The sequence below is a fragment of the Coffea arabica genome, chromosome 8e (genome assembly GCF_036785885.1).
Source record: "Coffea arabica cultivar ET-39 chromosome 8e, Coffea Arabica ET-39 HiFi, whole genome shotgun sequence".
Lineage (NCBI taxonomy): Eukaryota > Viridiplantae > Streptophyta > Magnoliopsida > Gentianales > Rubiaceae > Coffea > Coffea arabica.
In genome coordinates, this window is record NC_092324.1 from 48205739 (window position 1) to 48219400 (window position 13662).

Genomic DNA, 13662 nt, shown 5'->3' on the forward strand with positions numbered 1-13662 from the left:
GACCTCTCTTCTTGTTGTATTGTATGTGAAGTAAATGTTTCAGCTTTCTTTACTGCTTTGCTTTTTCCACAAATTCTTATATTTTTTTTCTTGATTGATGTTAATGTCTATAGATTACTTATACATCTCACAAGTTACAATTTTACTTCTTTCAATTAAGGTATTATAAACACATAAAGAATATTTTTTTTTTTAATAAGTACCTAATGGGGTAGAGGAATATTATTGCTCTATCTTCTTGTTGACTGTAGACTTTTAGTTATATGTTATCTTGAACAGATTGTAGTAGTAGTACAACCATTTTTCAAATACCAGTTTTCGAATAAATGAAAAGGCCAAGAGAGAGTTAATGAATCGTTGAACCTTTTGTTTGAGTATGTGTACTGGTGAATTTTTTTTTTTCTAAAAAAAAAAAAAAGGTATGTATACTGGTGATGATTTTTCTGTAATTACTTATTTAGTTATGGTTGTGAAAAATATGATAACATATGAGAAGAAAGAGTAGAAAAAGATAGGCAGGGCCAAGCCAGAGAACAACAAAAAAGAGAAAGAAACAAGAAAGTTTGTTTGGACTTCTTATATTCTTTCTTTTACCATATACTTCTCTCTGATGTATAAAACTTCTTTTTGGTAAAACAGGAGGTATATGTAAAAAAAAAAAAAAAGATAAGATAAATAAAGGATTGATTGAAAATTCTGATGCGTTTATGGTGACATGATGCTGATAAATAAAATAATATATGTATCTAGAAATTTATAATAATTTTTGTACAAAAAATTAGTTTAGTGTCAAATGTGGTGCCACTATTGGTTATACCAGCTTCAATGCCTCATTTCTCACCATTGATGTGGTTCCAAGAGAGATCTCACATGTGGGTCCTAGATGATGTGGTATGCACTGACCTTCTAGTTTTCTTTTCAATTCAATCTTAATGGAAGGGATATTAATCAATAGTTTGATCTGCTCCTGCGAATTTTGCAAATGATGACTGACTGCTACATGGAACCAAGAAATTAAAATTTGGGATTAAAAAGGAAGAAAACTAGTTTTGAAGAAATTCAGGACCATAATAGTTCTTGTAGATTTTTGTGAAATCTCTTAATTGGGCTTCTCTCCTTTTCTTGCAATGGGGGAGAAATGAGGAATAAAGTACAGTATTCCATGTTTCATAATAGTTATCTAATTTTTTGGTCATGTGGCACTTAAGGTCATGTTCCTCCATTGTTCAAAAAGAAGAAGAAAAAAAAAAAGGTCATGTTCCTCCAATAAGAATTCCAAGTTGGACCAATTTTACCAGAACACAGTAGTGTTAGATTCAACCATTGTACCAGAAATTTTGTTTGATTTCCAAATTTATGACCATCCCAAATAACAAAAGTAAAATTTCTAACACCAAAATAAATAAGATAAACTACATTAACCATCCTCGGAGATTTATATATATATATATATATATATATAAGTGGGAGGCCTTGGAGTTGAAAACTCCTATTTACAATCCTTCCCGCTTATCATTCTTGACGTTTCTCATAATAAAAAAAAATTTCATTTATTTTGAAATTTACGATGAATTCTTCTTAATTTTGCATTCCATAACCCTCTTTTGAATGATTAGTCTTAGCTAAAAGGGAAAGGTTTTTGGTTCCACAATCATCATTTCTAATTGGTAGAGTGTGAGGAGATCCTAAATTACATTATCGAAAGGACTATATGAAATCATTTTTATTACCAAAAAAAAAAAAGGTATATAGGGTTGGTCAATGAAATTCAGTTCAAGAGAATGTCACACAAAAATTACGAGAAACTTCAAGGGAGTCAAGTATAATTTCCCTAAATGAATGAGCTATAAGAGAAGAAAGAAAAGATATATAGATTTAGGCAAAAACAAAAAGTGCCCAATTTGGACGGCTAAGCACCATGAATTAATTTGGTTTGATGCATTAATGTCCCTTTTTCTTTATGCTTTAGAGTTAGAAACTGAAGACAGATTGATGAGTCAATATCCAAAGGCCAAAAGTCATGCCAATAGCCATGTAGTATGTGACTCTTTCTTTTCTTGCATTATTTTGTGCTTTAGAACAATCACATGGCAGCCCAGTTTTAAAGAAATAAATGTCAAAGGACAAAAGGCGAAAAATATTAAGAGTTTTCTTGGAATCAACTCAAATTGATCCATCATCACCGTCCATTTCATCCACAGCAAAGAATTTGATCAATCAAGTAGTTTGCTGACTAAACATTTAATTATTGTTCTTTATTGATTATTATTCCCACCCATCCACACCCATTTAATTATTCTTTATTAGATCTCTCGAGAAATTATATTGTTTTCTTTTTTTTCTTTTGACAGAACAAAATTTGATTGTTATACCAACCAAGTTGAAGTAAGTTAAAAGAGATGGGGTGAGGTTCCTTTTTTTTTTTTTCTTTTTTGTACTGTTAACGCATTCGAACCAACAAGAAAGACTTTATTTGCTTCTCCAAATTACTGCTTCAAAAACAAACAATAGGAGAATTATTGGTTCATGCACAAAATATAGTGAAAGAAAAATTATCATCACCCTTTCTTGCTTTTCTTCACAAATTAACTAAGCATAACACTTTTTACCAAAATAAATAAATAAATGCAAGTGCCATTCTCAATTGGATATAGTTTTAAAATTTAACCCTTCTATTACCTACCCAAAAAAAAAAAAAAAAGACAGGCAGATGGTGGATCCAAAATAATGATCAACATCTGGTACGTCAATTGTGGATTAGTTCCATAGAGGTTTTTCAATATATTGTTATGTTTGACTGTCTGGCTTTGGACTTTTTCACACTGTTTTGCGTTGTTCCTTGTGGTTTCCTCTATTTGGTCTTCCTCTGCCTCATTATAATTGTTTACTTTTTGCCGTAGGTTAGAGATAAAACCAAGTTAAGTAGCCCCCATTCTCCAAATCACCACTACCCCTACTCTTTGGCTCCTTAAGGATGAAGTAAGAAACTTTTTCTCCCAGAAGAGACACCTTCAAATAGGTGGTCATTATCCCAAGCGAGACCTTGTGGAGATCTAGCATAATGTATGTATACTCTTCAAGTGTTTGGGAGTTCCAAAAAAAAAAAAAAAAGGTATTACTATTGCCTAATCAAGAAAAGCCGAAAGATGCCCTTTCTTGTGCCTGAGATTTGGAGAAGGGTTATTAGAATTTTTCTCACTGTCAAATTTAGAGTTTGAATTTTGAACCTGACAGTTGGAAGTGAAAAGGGTGCAGAAATGAATGAAAGGAAAAAACAAATGTTATATACGGCTTGAATTATGATGCACATTTTGTCAGTCTAAAGCAAAAAAAAAAAAAAAAAAGTGAAAAATTCAGCATAGTACAAAATCTACGTAAAAAGACTTTTCTGCTGTCTAGATTGTTCCAATATTTGACATATAGAGGGAAGAGACGATCATCTGGAATCTTTGATGTCTGAATTCCCTGCTGTTTTTGTTCTTTATTACTTAGCATTAGTTTGGCTTAGTCATATGCAATTCTTAAGCATATTTTTTTAGAGGCTAACTTGAAGTACAATATTGACTGTAGAGCGATTTAAATAAATCCATTTGACCCATTATTCCTTTAAACTAGGTAAAGATGCTTTTTCCCTTTCTTATACTCATTTTATTCTTTTCTTTCCCCTTTTTAAATAGTAAAAAGACATTAAAAAAAATAAAGAACAATATCCTAAGTTTGTGAGGAACTGTATAGAACCATATCGCTACACCTTCTTTTGTATACCTTTTGTTTCTGCAATTAAAAGAGAAATGAAGTGGCATCTAGCATTAGACAGAGGAGATCCAACAGAAATTACATGGATGATTGAGAATTATGGTCTACATGTTTAGAATTGACAGTGCTTTTAAGATGAAAATCACACTATACAAAATCAATAAATGGAACTTTCAAGACTTGTCAAATAATTTGTAGGGCTCTTTTTTTCCATAAATGTAAGGTTTTGAATCCCAGATCTACCATCCAATTCATTCCTTCGCCTCAGGAGAGAAAATTAATTAAAAGGTAATCACAGTCATAAATAAATTACTGCCATTAAAATTTAGTTCAATTTAATGTTGTTAAAATTTTCTTTTACTGCACTTTTCATAAGTCATCCTTTAATCACCAAACCTTTTGTTAATGTATTCAATAATTGAACTAGTACAGCCTAACACATTGTGGGATATAAATGATATGATGTAAATTTCTTGATAGAAGATTCTTCAATTTTCCCAAAAAAAGATGGGTTTGCCCACACGAGTTGAGGTAATTAGACGAAAATGAAAATTACAATTCCTACACTTCAACAGCAGTTTTCTTGATCATTGGACCAAGCTTAGTTTCAATGCCATGTTAAATCAAACTGATTTCTTGTCTCTTCTCTTTTGGTTCAAAATGGAAGATATTTTATACACACTGAATGAAAAAAAGTTGAAAAGTAACAAGAGTATTTTGATTCATGCAATACTAAGTCTCGTTTTATTATGTGTCACGGAAGAAAAGTTTTCTTGTTCTTGCCCAATGATAAATCACTTGCATACTTAGCAAGTAAGCAATCGCCGATTTGATAATAAAACGCAACCTAGTTAGTAAGATTACGGATTCAAGTCATCAATGGAGTGAGCGAAAAATTATTAGTGGTCATCTTTAACAAAATTTTTTTTTTTAAAAAAAAGATCATTGATCTTAATCTGAGCTCTTAAGCATATATTATTGGATGTGAACATACTTGAATCCTATCCGCCACTCTGCTGTGGATTGCATATGTGCCATACTACTAATGGCCGAATTGATTGCTGCGTGAGAAACGCAAAGTATGCAGTCATGATTCAGAAATGACAAAATGTCGATATTATCATTGAATTACACATACCAAATTTCGGTGTTTTAAATCTATCTACTAGTCTAAATTTGGCAGGATGCATAGCCAATTTGTTAACTTACATGACCAGTAAATTATATACTAAGTATGTGAAAAGTGGATCATGTCATGGGTGCTGTCTTTATCATCGTTACACATTCTTGGATATATATATATATGTATCCACTATATTCTAGAATTATGCTAACAAGAAATATAGAGGCACATAGGGAGAGAAAGTCCTCAACATTGATGTGGAACTCGCACCATTCATGATTGTGTTTGCTATTGCCCTTTGAAAAGAAAATGGTCTCATTAATTTTCTTCTCTTTTGCTCCTACTGTTTATGTGAATTCAAATTTGGTTTCGCACCTTTTTGGGACGTAAACATCCTAACTTTTCAGATGAAGGGTTGCCTGTTATTAACCAAAATATATATGTTTTTCGATGAGGAGTGAAGAGGGAATCTAATAAAGAGTTGTGGGAGTAAACTGTCTTTTCAATTCATCAGTTTTCAAAAATTAGTCTTTCAAATACTATAAAAATTTTTAAAAAATACTATAAAAAGTAGTTTAAATTTTTTTTATGTTTAAAAAATATCCCAAAATATATTCTAAAAATTCTACTGCTCTTAAATATCTCAAAATATATTCCAAAATATACTTTAAAAATTTTGCTACAGTAAAATTTTTCAAAAACACCCCAAAAACAGTTAATCCAAACGAATTAGTACTAAAATGATTTTTGGTTCAATATTGGTTTTTTTCCGGTAGGATAATACCTTAGGTAGTAATCACTCCTTGTCCTCCGATATTGACAACTGATTGCTTCAGTAAATGAGAATTGTTCTTACAAAATAGAGAATTGCAACTCGTTCTCAATGGTCAACAATCAATTATGCTCGTGATTTAATTTAAGTGGGGAAAAAAAAAAAACTCTCCCTTTGACCTAACGTATTAGCGATTTTAAAAGTAGAAAGTTGAAAAATTAGCGATTTGACAAGTGAAGCAAATGTGTGGATATCAATTGGAAGAAGAACATAGCAAAATAATCAGGCAAGGCCAAGGGTGAATATTTTGTCATTCTTTCTACATGATTTTTTTTTTTCCCAAAGCATTAGTGGAATCGAGTCTTTTAAAACTTACTTTAAGCGGAAATGGAATCCCATCATATCATCAAGACTTTATCTAATTATATGTACCCGAAAACATAAAGCAAACCAACTTCCCCCCACTAAGTTAAGAACAGAATAAAAACCATCTTTGAAATATATATATATGTTAATTTGAGATTCACATATTGGCTCTTCAATTCAACTTAGAAGACTTCAACTTGACATATAATTGAGCAAAAAAAAAAAAAACTAATGAGAAAAAAATGACAATTTTGGCATTTTTGTGTAGTGCACATAACAAAAATCATATAAATCAACATGATAGGCATAAACAAGAATTTGAGATAGTATTAATAATAATAAATTAATAACAAATATACACAGGACTTTGAAAAATCCCAAGGGGGGCAGGTCGGGACTGACCCAAAACATGTGGCCAAAAGTTGCAATTTCTCTACATTTCCAAGTGGGCTCGTGAATGGAAAACAAATATTATTGCTATATGGACATTATTTTTGGTTGGGAGGTCCATCTCCTTCCAGGGTGATGCACGGGGTATTAAAACCACTGCCCTGAAACCACACCGCAATAGACAGTGACTCGATGACACTTGGAGCATGGCTGATGGCCACATTGACGTGGAAGATGCATTCTTCTTGTAGTATTAGTCAGATAGAGTATGGCTTGATGGCTAGGCCAAGCTGCCAAAGTTAAAACTCAAGCCAGAAATTTGTCACCTACTTCAGCCAAACCCAATCAGCAGCACTGCTTTGATTTGCACTACATTCATTGCACCTTGACTCCAAATTTTTGGTCACTCAATTGATAATCCCTTGACCTGTATTTTAGAAAAATTCATAAATAAGCATCCGACTAAATCGATAGTGGTTCATTTTTTCCGAATTTTCTCTTTGACCCCTTTGTGTACCCCCTCCTCCTAATATAGAGGAGTAAGTGTAATGGAATCTATTGTATCTGGAAAAAAAAAATTGATATTTTAACAATAAGAGCGTGCATGCATCAAAATTTTGTAACATCAAGTTTTATGTCAAAAAAAAGAACCAAGCAAAGTAAGGAGAGGAGACTGGGTAAATTATGTACATTAACTGTGTGACTCGAATCAATAATTCATCGTTAAATAATGGCGATGGGTCATTTCCCCTTTGGTGAATTTCATATAACGAATGATTGCATTATAATATTTCTAACATGGATGCTAGTACATAAGGATGGCAATGGAGGCGGGGTAGAAATGGGACGGGGGACGGGGCAGGGGCAAACTATTTCCCCCGCCTTAAAATGGGGCGGGGGGTGGGGCAACATACACCCGCCCTGTCCCCCGCATACAATAAATAAATAAATATATATATATATATAATACAACCACAAATTTCCCAAAATTGCACCCTTACTTACAAGTACAACGCTGGTCAGTGCCAACGGCCACACTGCCGCATCAACTGAAGAAATTTCTTGGACTATTGTTGATTTGTTTCCAACGCCCCCCCCCAAAGACTAAACTATCCAATTCCAACCTGTTTTGCTCCAAACCCTTTTTTATTTTGATCGGTTCCCTTTCTCCGCACTGAATGTAACTTGACTTGTTGTGCTTTATTTCCATCTGGACAGCTTTTTAATCTTATTTAACGTTGTTTACAATTCTATTATTGTAAGTGAACATTTATGATAAGTTGATTTCCCCGTAGGGAAAACGGGACAGGAGCGGGGCAGGGGGCGTGGGGCAAGGGGCGTTATTTGACAACGGATCCCCCGCCCCAACCCCGCCCCATTGCCACCCCTACTAGTAGATCATGTCACAATTATAAAATATTTCATAACTTCTATTTGGTGTTAGTGCAGCACATAAAAACAACGCTGTAACTTGTTTTTAATTTATTGAATAACGTAGCGCATATGATGTATCTAATATTCTCTATTCCAGCTAGCTTACTTTTCCCTAATCAAATATTGGATAGGAATGGTAGGAATGTAGAAGATGTAGAAAATGTCTCCCACCAATCCCTGCTTGAATGGTAGGAATGTAGAAAATGGCAAGGATTATTAACCAAATAATGGATAGGTTTATTACTAAGAACTGGAAACTACTAGAAAAGTATTGAGAGTTTTTTTTGTCCTTAATAGGTGTCCACTAAGTATTCGTTAATACACTTAAATCACATATAACATATTATATAAGTGCACGTACTAATTATTACCTAGTATTTATACACCTTGTGTTTATATAAATGCGCGTACTAATAACTATTATCTTGTACTGATATACCTTGCCTATCTAATTATATCTTTTCAAAACACTTGAACTCCATTTTAAAGATTGCCCAACGAGACAGACCTGAATATTAGTTAAAGGACAAGTGCAGGAAAGAAAGGAACCGATGTTAAATACTCACTACTCGAGCAAAGTCATGGATTCTAGTTAAATTAGTATTGTGCTCGTGATTTCTGCTTTGCTCATCCCGTGTGAGCTTTACACACGGTTGAGGATGTTGAATTCGAGTATCATTAAGCCTTTCGGACTTGTTCACAAATGCTTTGCTAGTCATATTCTTTATGTCATCTTTGATTATTAATGGCTAATTCCAGAAGGAAAAGTTTCCAAAATCTGGCATCTTTGTGGCCTTTGTGAATTGATGAAAGCCATTGGTGTGCAAAAGGTAGACCCGTGCTGCTTTTTGAAATGTTCTTTTTTTTTTTCTTGTTTCTTGAAATGTTCTTCTGCTTTTGCTTGGGGACAAGAAGAGGAATGGTATGTCTATCCCAGCCAGAACGAGTCAATGCACTACATAATACGACATTCATAAGTCACCGCTTCTAGTATATAGTAATCTAACACTCGTCTATTTCATTCTTATTATATCTCAACGGAAGAGTGGTATAGTTTGTACAAAGGTTGTTACTAGCTTTTATTACAAGTTTCCAATTTTTTCATAGCAGTTTAGACATTGAGGAAAGTTTTCATAATTTGTACACTTCTCTGATTTCAGGATACAAACACTAACTTAACCTCAAATCATTAAGGTGACACCTGAATAGACATATAATTAACTGCAAAAAAGTGAAATTAGCCTCAAACTGTCCACCTTGTAGTTCATTGCCATCCAAGAAATCGTTAAAATTATATATGAGAAAGTCACTTAAACTGACCTTTCTTGCTCTAGTCCTCAGCAACATAATAATCCTAGAAGATAATTAAATAGGTACAAGGTTCGAAAAGTTTCTTAGCTGCTAAACGTGATCGCGACCCCCACCGCCCCATACCACAACTCTGCGAGTATCCTTTTTCTTCCTTACAATAATGATACCGTGTATGTATTGTACAAGCCAAACTCAAGGGCTCATAACGCCAAGACCATGAGCACCTCTGGCTTTTGGTTTACCGGTCAACCAGAGTCTCAGAAATCCCCCCAAATGGCACAAAAATTACAGGTAAAGAAAGTCAACACGTTGCAGCACGCTCCCCGGATTCAAGCTAGTAGTACTTCATTTGGCTACAACCCAAAAACTTGTTCCGGGAATTGTTAACAGTGTGACATATTCAACTTTGTGTTAGCCTCTTTTATGTAATTTGTGTTGCCTCTTTTAGGGGATCATGCGGTCACCTCATTAATACTGATCCATCAATCAAAACTTTGAGCATTGAATGAGCAAACAAGCGATCTCTAATGTAAAGTGTTAAACAGAAAATCTAACAAAGATGCCGGCTCGCACACGCAGCATTGGCAACATACTAATTTACCACCGTTGAACGTTAAGCCGTAAAGCGACCATACAAAGATCCAAATAAAGGGCGATCTTAGAATTCTTTCCAATCCCATCCCCCCCCCCCCCCCCCCGGGTGGGGGGGCCCAGAAGATTAGGTAAAAGCAGACACCTGCCCGTAGCATCGTCTTTTAGTTAAAATGTAGGAGCTGCCATCGCATCATATGATGCCCTACGAATCTCCATCCAAGAATATAGTTTGAATGTAACAAAATAAACATCCCCGCGGTCGAATCATTCAAGAATCAAAGGCCAGTGTCCACAAGATTTTGGACCTGATATATGCCATACTTCGGCCTCACCTCAATTCTGCATTTTAAGTTAAAAGTGCCCCAGTATCATCAGATGTAATGACGCACAAATTGTTTTCACGAAAATCATGGCACATTACAAGCAAAATACTCTTACCAATCAAACTGATGCAAAGATCGGACGAAAAGGAAGGAATTCACTGGTTAAAGTTTTACTCAATTTCTTTAGGTAAGCAATAAACACTGTCCAACAACTGGCACTTGACACCACACAACTTCCCAATATGTAGTACCACAACAGCGAGCACTTGCGCAAGCCTACCAGGCTAGGACCATCAACATCAGTTGATCCACAGAGGAAACAACTCTCAAAACAGAAAAAAAAAAAAGAAAAAGAAAAAGAAAGAGATCATCTCATTGACTGTTAAACAATGTCCTTCCTCTTGAGCCATTTTGGAGTAGTTAGTGTCTCCTTTTCCTCTTCTTCTCTTCCTTCTCTGATGCGTTTTTCAACTACAAAATAAACATAAATAGTCCAATCATCAAAGCAGAGCCAAGTAGAAGATGAACAAATAAACAAAGTAATAAAAATCAATCAGCCACTTCTCAACAAAATAAACAAACAATAAAATTAATCAGTCAACAAATATACAGAGAGAGAGAGAGAGAGAGAGATTACCATTATTATAAGAACCCGCACAAAGACAGCAACAAAGTCTACAAAAAGGGTAAGAGAGTGCTTCACATAGTCCAGATCACCGTAGTGCGCCTTCTCAATGATATCCTGGGTGTCCACTACTATATAGCCCACAAACACTAGTAGCCCAAAATATAGCTGCGAACAAAGATCAGGAATAATTATGAGGTCAATCATCCAGAACAGGATGAAACACCAAACAGGTGGAACACTAGATCAGACACCAAACCAGTACCTCAAACTTGAAAAATGCCAAAGACCCTCCAAAGATGGAGGATGCAAAGTGCAGCCAGAAAAGAATGGAAACACCAGAAGAAAGAAGGCCTGCAAGATACAGATATTCCCTGCGCCTTGCCAACATAGCAGCTGCTGAGAAACAACCAAAGGCAATAGCACAACCAATAACTGCACTTACCAAGATGCTGCAACATCCAAGAACAACGTCAGAAGTAGTTCCTCAAAACAGCTAACTTGCTAGAAGGAAAAGAAATGGCCAGACAGTGTTCCTTCCAAAGTATTAACAACACACCAAGCTTTGCTAAATAAGCCAGCAACTCACATGAATCTCACATCCAAACAAAATAAAGTCTAAAACACATCCATAACACTTGCCTCCCAGACTGAACACAAAGTGATGCAGATTGTCACTTGGGACGCAGAAAAAGAATAAAGGATCTAAAAATGATACAACATTTCACCTTAAAAATAAAATTCGTAAGCAATGAAAAACGGCCTCAAGCGGGTTCACATAAGACGTCCTTTCCTAACAGGGTCCAGAATAACTGCCTAACAGACAATTGATTTAATTGGTATATTAGCCACAAATAATTTTTTTTCGGTTGCCGAAGTACCACCCCCAGTGGAATCTCTCGTCAACAAGATTTGATCTCATAAGTAGACTTGGTTAGGCTATAAACCAGAACCAAATCTTACTCCCATACAAAGCAAAGGGGACATCGAGTCTGACCTGCTAAATTCATCACTACAAAATTGCACAAAAGCAAAATGCATACATGCAAAAACACATCAATAGAGAACACATACCTAGGGTCAAAGCTAATAGCCAACTCAATCAGAGGACCAATGGAAGCCCCTTCAAAAGCTGCAGCTGCCATCAACAGTGAAAGCCTTTTATGCTGCTCTCATACATAAGGCAAACAGGCAAAAAATCAACAAATTGGTAATCAAGATAAAAAAAAAAATAGAAAACCAATATCAACCAGATAACAGCTGGACAATAAGACCGAGAGTAAAGATTATACCTCCTCAAAGGGAGGGGTGGAAAGTAACCACATCATGGATCCCATGCATCCAACAGTGGTCAGGAAGCCTCCAATGTTCCAGAGTATGTGAAGATAAGCACCAACAGCTGATGCTACCAGTGCACAACATAGTGTGAGATAAACCTGAAACAAGCAGCAAATTTAATTTACAAAATGCGTATTTCCATTAATAGATATAGATGAAACAAGCTGGATCACCTGTTTTCATGCATTACAACAATGATCCAATAAACCAATACACAAAAAAAAAAAAAAAAAAAAAAAATTCTGATAGAAAGTGTGAGAGGTGATGGAGGTTAATCAAACAAATGTAAAAAAGAAATCAATGTCCCTTAAACAAACACAATGAAACCTCAAGCACGCTTAACTAGTAAATAGACATAAAATGATACTTATTACACAATCAATTATGTTAACATTAAGCACTTAGTAATATAAAATGGTGCAAATCACACTATCAATAATGTTTATAAAAGAACGTTTTAGTACTGCACAACACTCTAGGTCTAGCAAAATTGGCAAGGCCTCCCTCTTTACCCTTAACCCCCCTTCTTACAACCCCGGTGGGAAAAAAAAGGAAAATCACATAATTCTGATTCCTTGGTGATCTTAATATACTGGTAAAAGTCCATGGTTGGCATCAAAGATGCCTTCTATTACATTACATTAGAAAAGACTGATATAAACTATAGTAATATAAACTATAGCCAAGTACTGATATTTCTATCCTAATCTATAGCTTTGGTGTTACCAATTACAGAGAGAACATCTTGAAACAATCAAAATAAATAACAAAATGATTAAGAACGTCTTTTTTTTAAAAAAAAAAAAGTAAAAAGTTAGGGAAAAAAATTGAAAACGAATATACTATACAACAAAAATAAAACATTTAATAGAAAACATGATCAAGTCATACAATAAAACAATATAAATTCCACACCATACCACGAAGCTCAAAATCGTCCACAATTCAACTACCTAAAGATCTCTACATAGATTTTTCTCCAATAAATTATAATCTCTTCCAAAAAAAAAGAATAACAAAATACACAATAATGGCAAAACAACAAAGTCCACAAATCAAAACGACAACTTTCAATCTCTTCTTCAATTCATTAATCTGAACAATCTTTCTATCCCTTCTCTCCCGCAAATTCAAAATTCTTCGCACTCCTTCTCAGTTAAGTAAAAATTAACAGGCTATAAAACGGTTTCTAGCAAACAGTAAGAAAATCACAATAATATTAGTCATAATCAATTTCAAGTTGTCAAACTAAATACAAGAAAATTAACGAGATAAAAATTTAACAAAAAAAAAAGAGGAGAAAACCACGAAACCTGCTTGAGATGATTTTGAACGACGGGAGAGATCTGCCGGAAGTTCTTCAGAGATTCGTAGCTCCAACCACTTCTGGACGCCGATTGCGAGTCAAAGAACGACGTAAACCCTTCCATTTCCTTCTTCTTCTTCTTCTTCTTCACCTCCTCCAAGAATTTGCGACTTTTCTGAATTTCTCTTTCTCCTTTCTTCGCGAAATTGCTTTCTTATCCAACACGAATATGATGTGAAGGAAAGATATGGGGAGTGCTATTTATAAGGGGTACGAACGAGGATTTGAAAATTCATTTTAAGTGTCGGGTAGTTTTGTCGAAAT

General features: G+C 34.6%; 1 protein-coding gene across 1 annotated transcript; it reads right to left on the reverse strand.

Annotated features, from left to right (window-relative positions):
• Positions 1 to 10223: 10223 nt before the first annotated feature.
• Positions 10224 to 13662, reverse strand: LOC140012936 (bax inhibitor 1-like). The gene is made up of 6 exons (XM_072061561.1): positions 13346 to 13662; positions 11987 to 12130; positions 11769 to 11860; positions 10960 to 11146; positions 10707 to 10862; positions 10224 to 10540 (listed from the first exon to the last, which is right to left on the reverse strand). The coding sequence occupies exons 1-6, from the start codon at positions 13460 to 13462 to the stop codon at positions 10490 to 10492; spliced, it is 747 nt and encodes a 248-aa protein (XP_071917662.1). The 5' UTR covers positions 13463 to 13662; the 3' UTR covers positions 10224 to 10489.

Bases quoted from the DNA above. Each gene is read 5' to 3' on its own strand.
- LOC140012936 (XM_072061561.1), bottom strand. From the start codon at position 13,462: ATGGAAGGGTTTACGTCGTTCTTTGACTCGCAATCGGCGTCCAGAAGT. The intron at 11,861-11,986 runs GTATAATCTTTA...GTATGAGAGCAG, and splicing joins CCACCCCTCCCTTTGAGGAG to CATAAAAGGCTTTCACTGTT. The intron at 10,541-10,706 runs GTAATCTCTCTC...TTTATTTTGTAG, and splicing joins TGCGGGTTCTTATAATAATG to TTGAAAAACGCATCAGAGAA.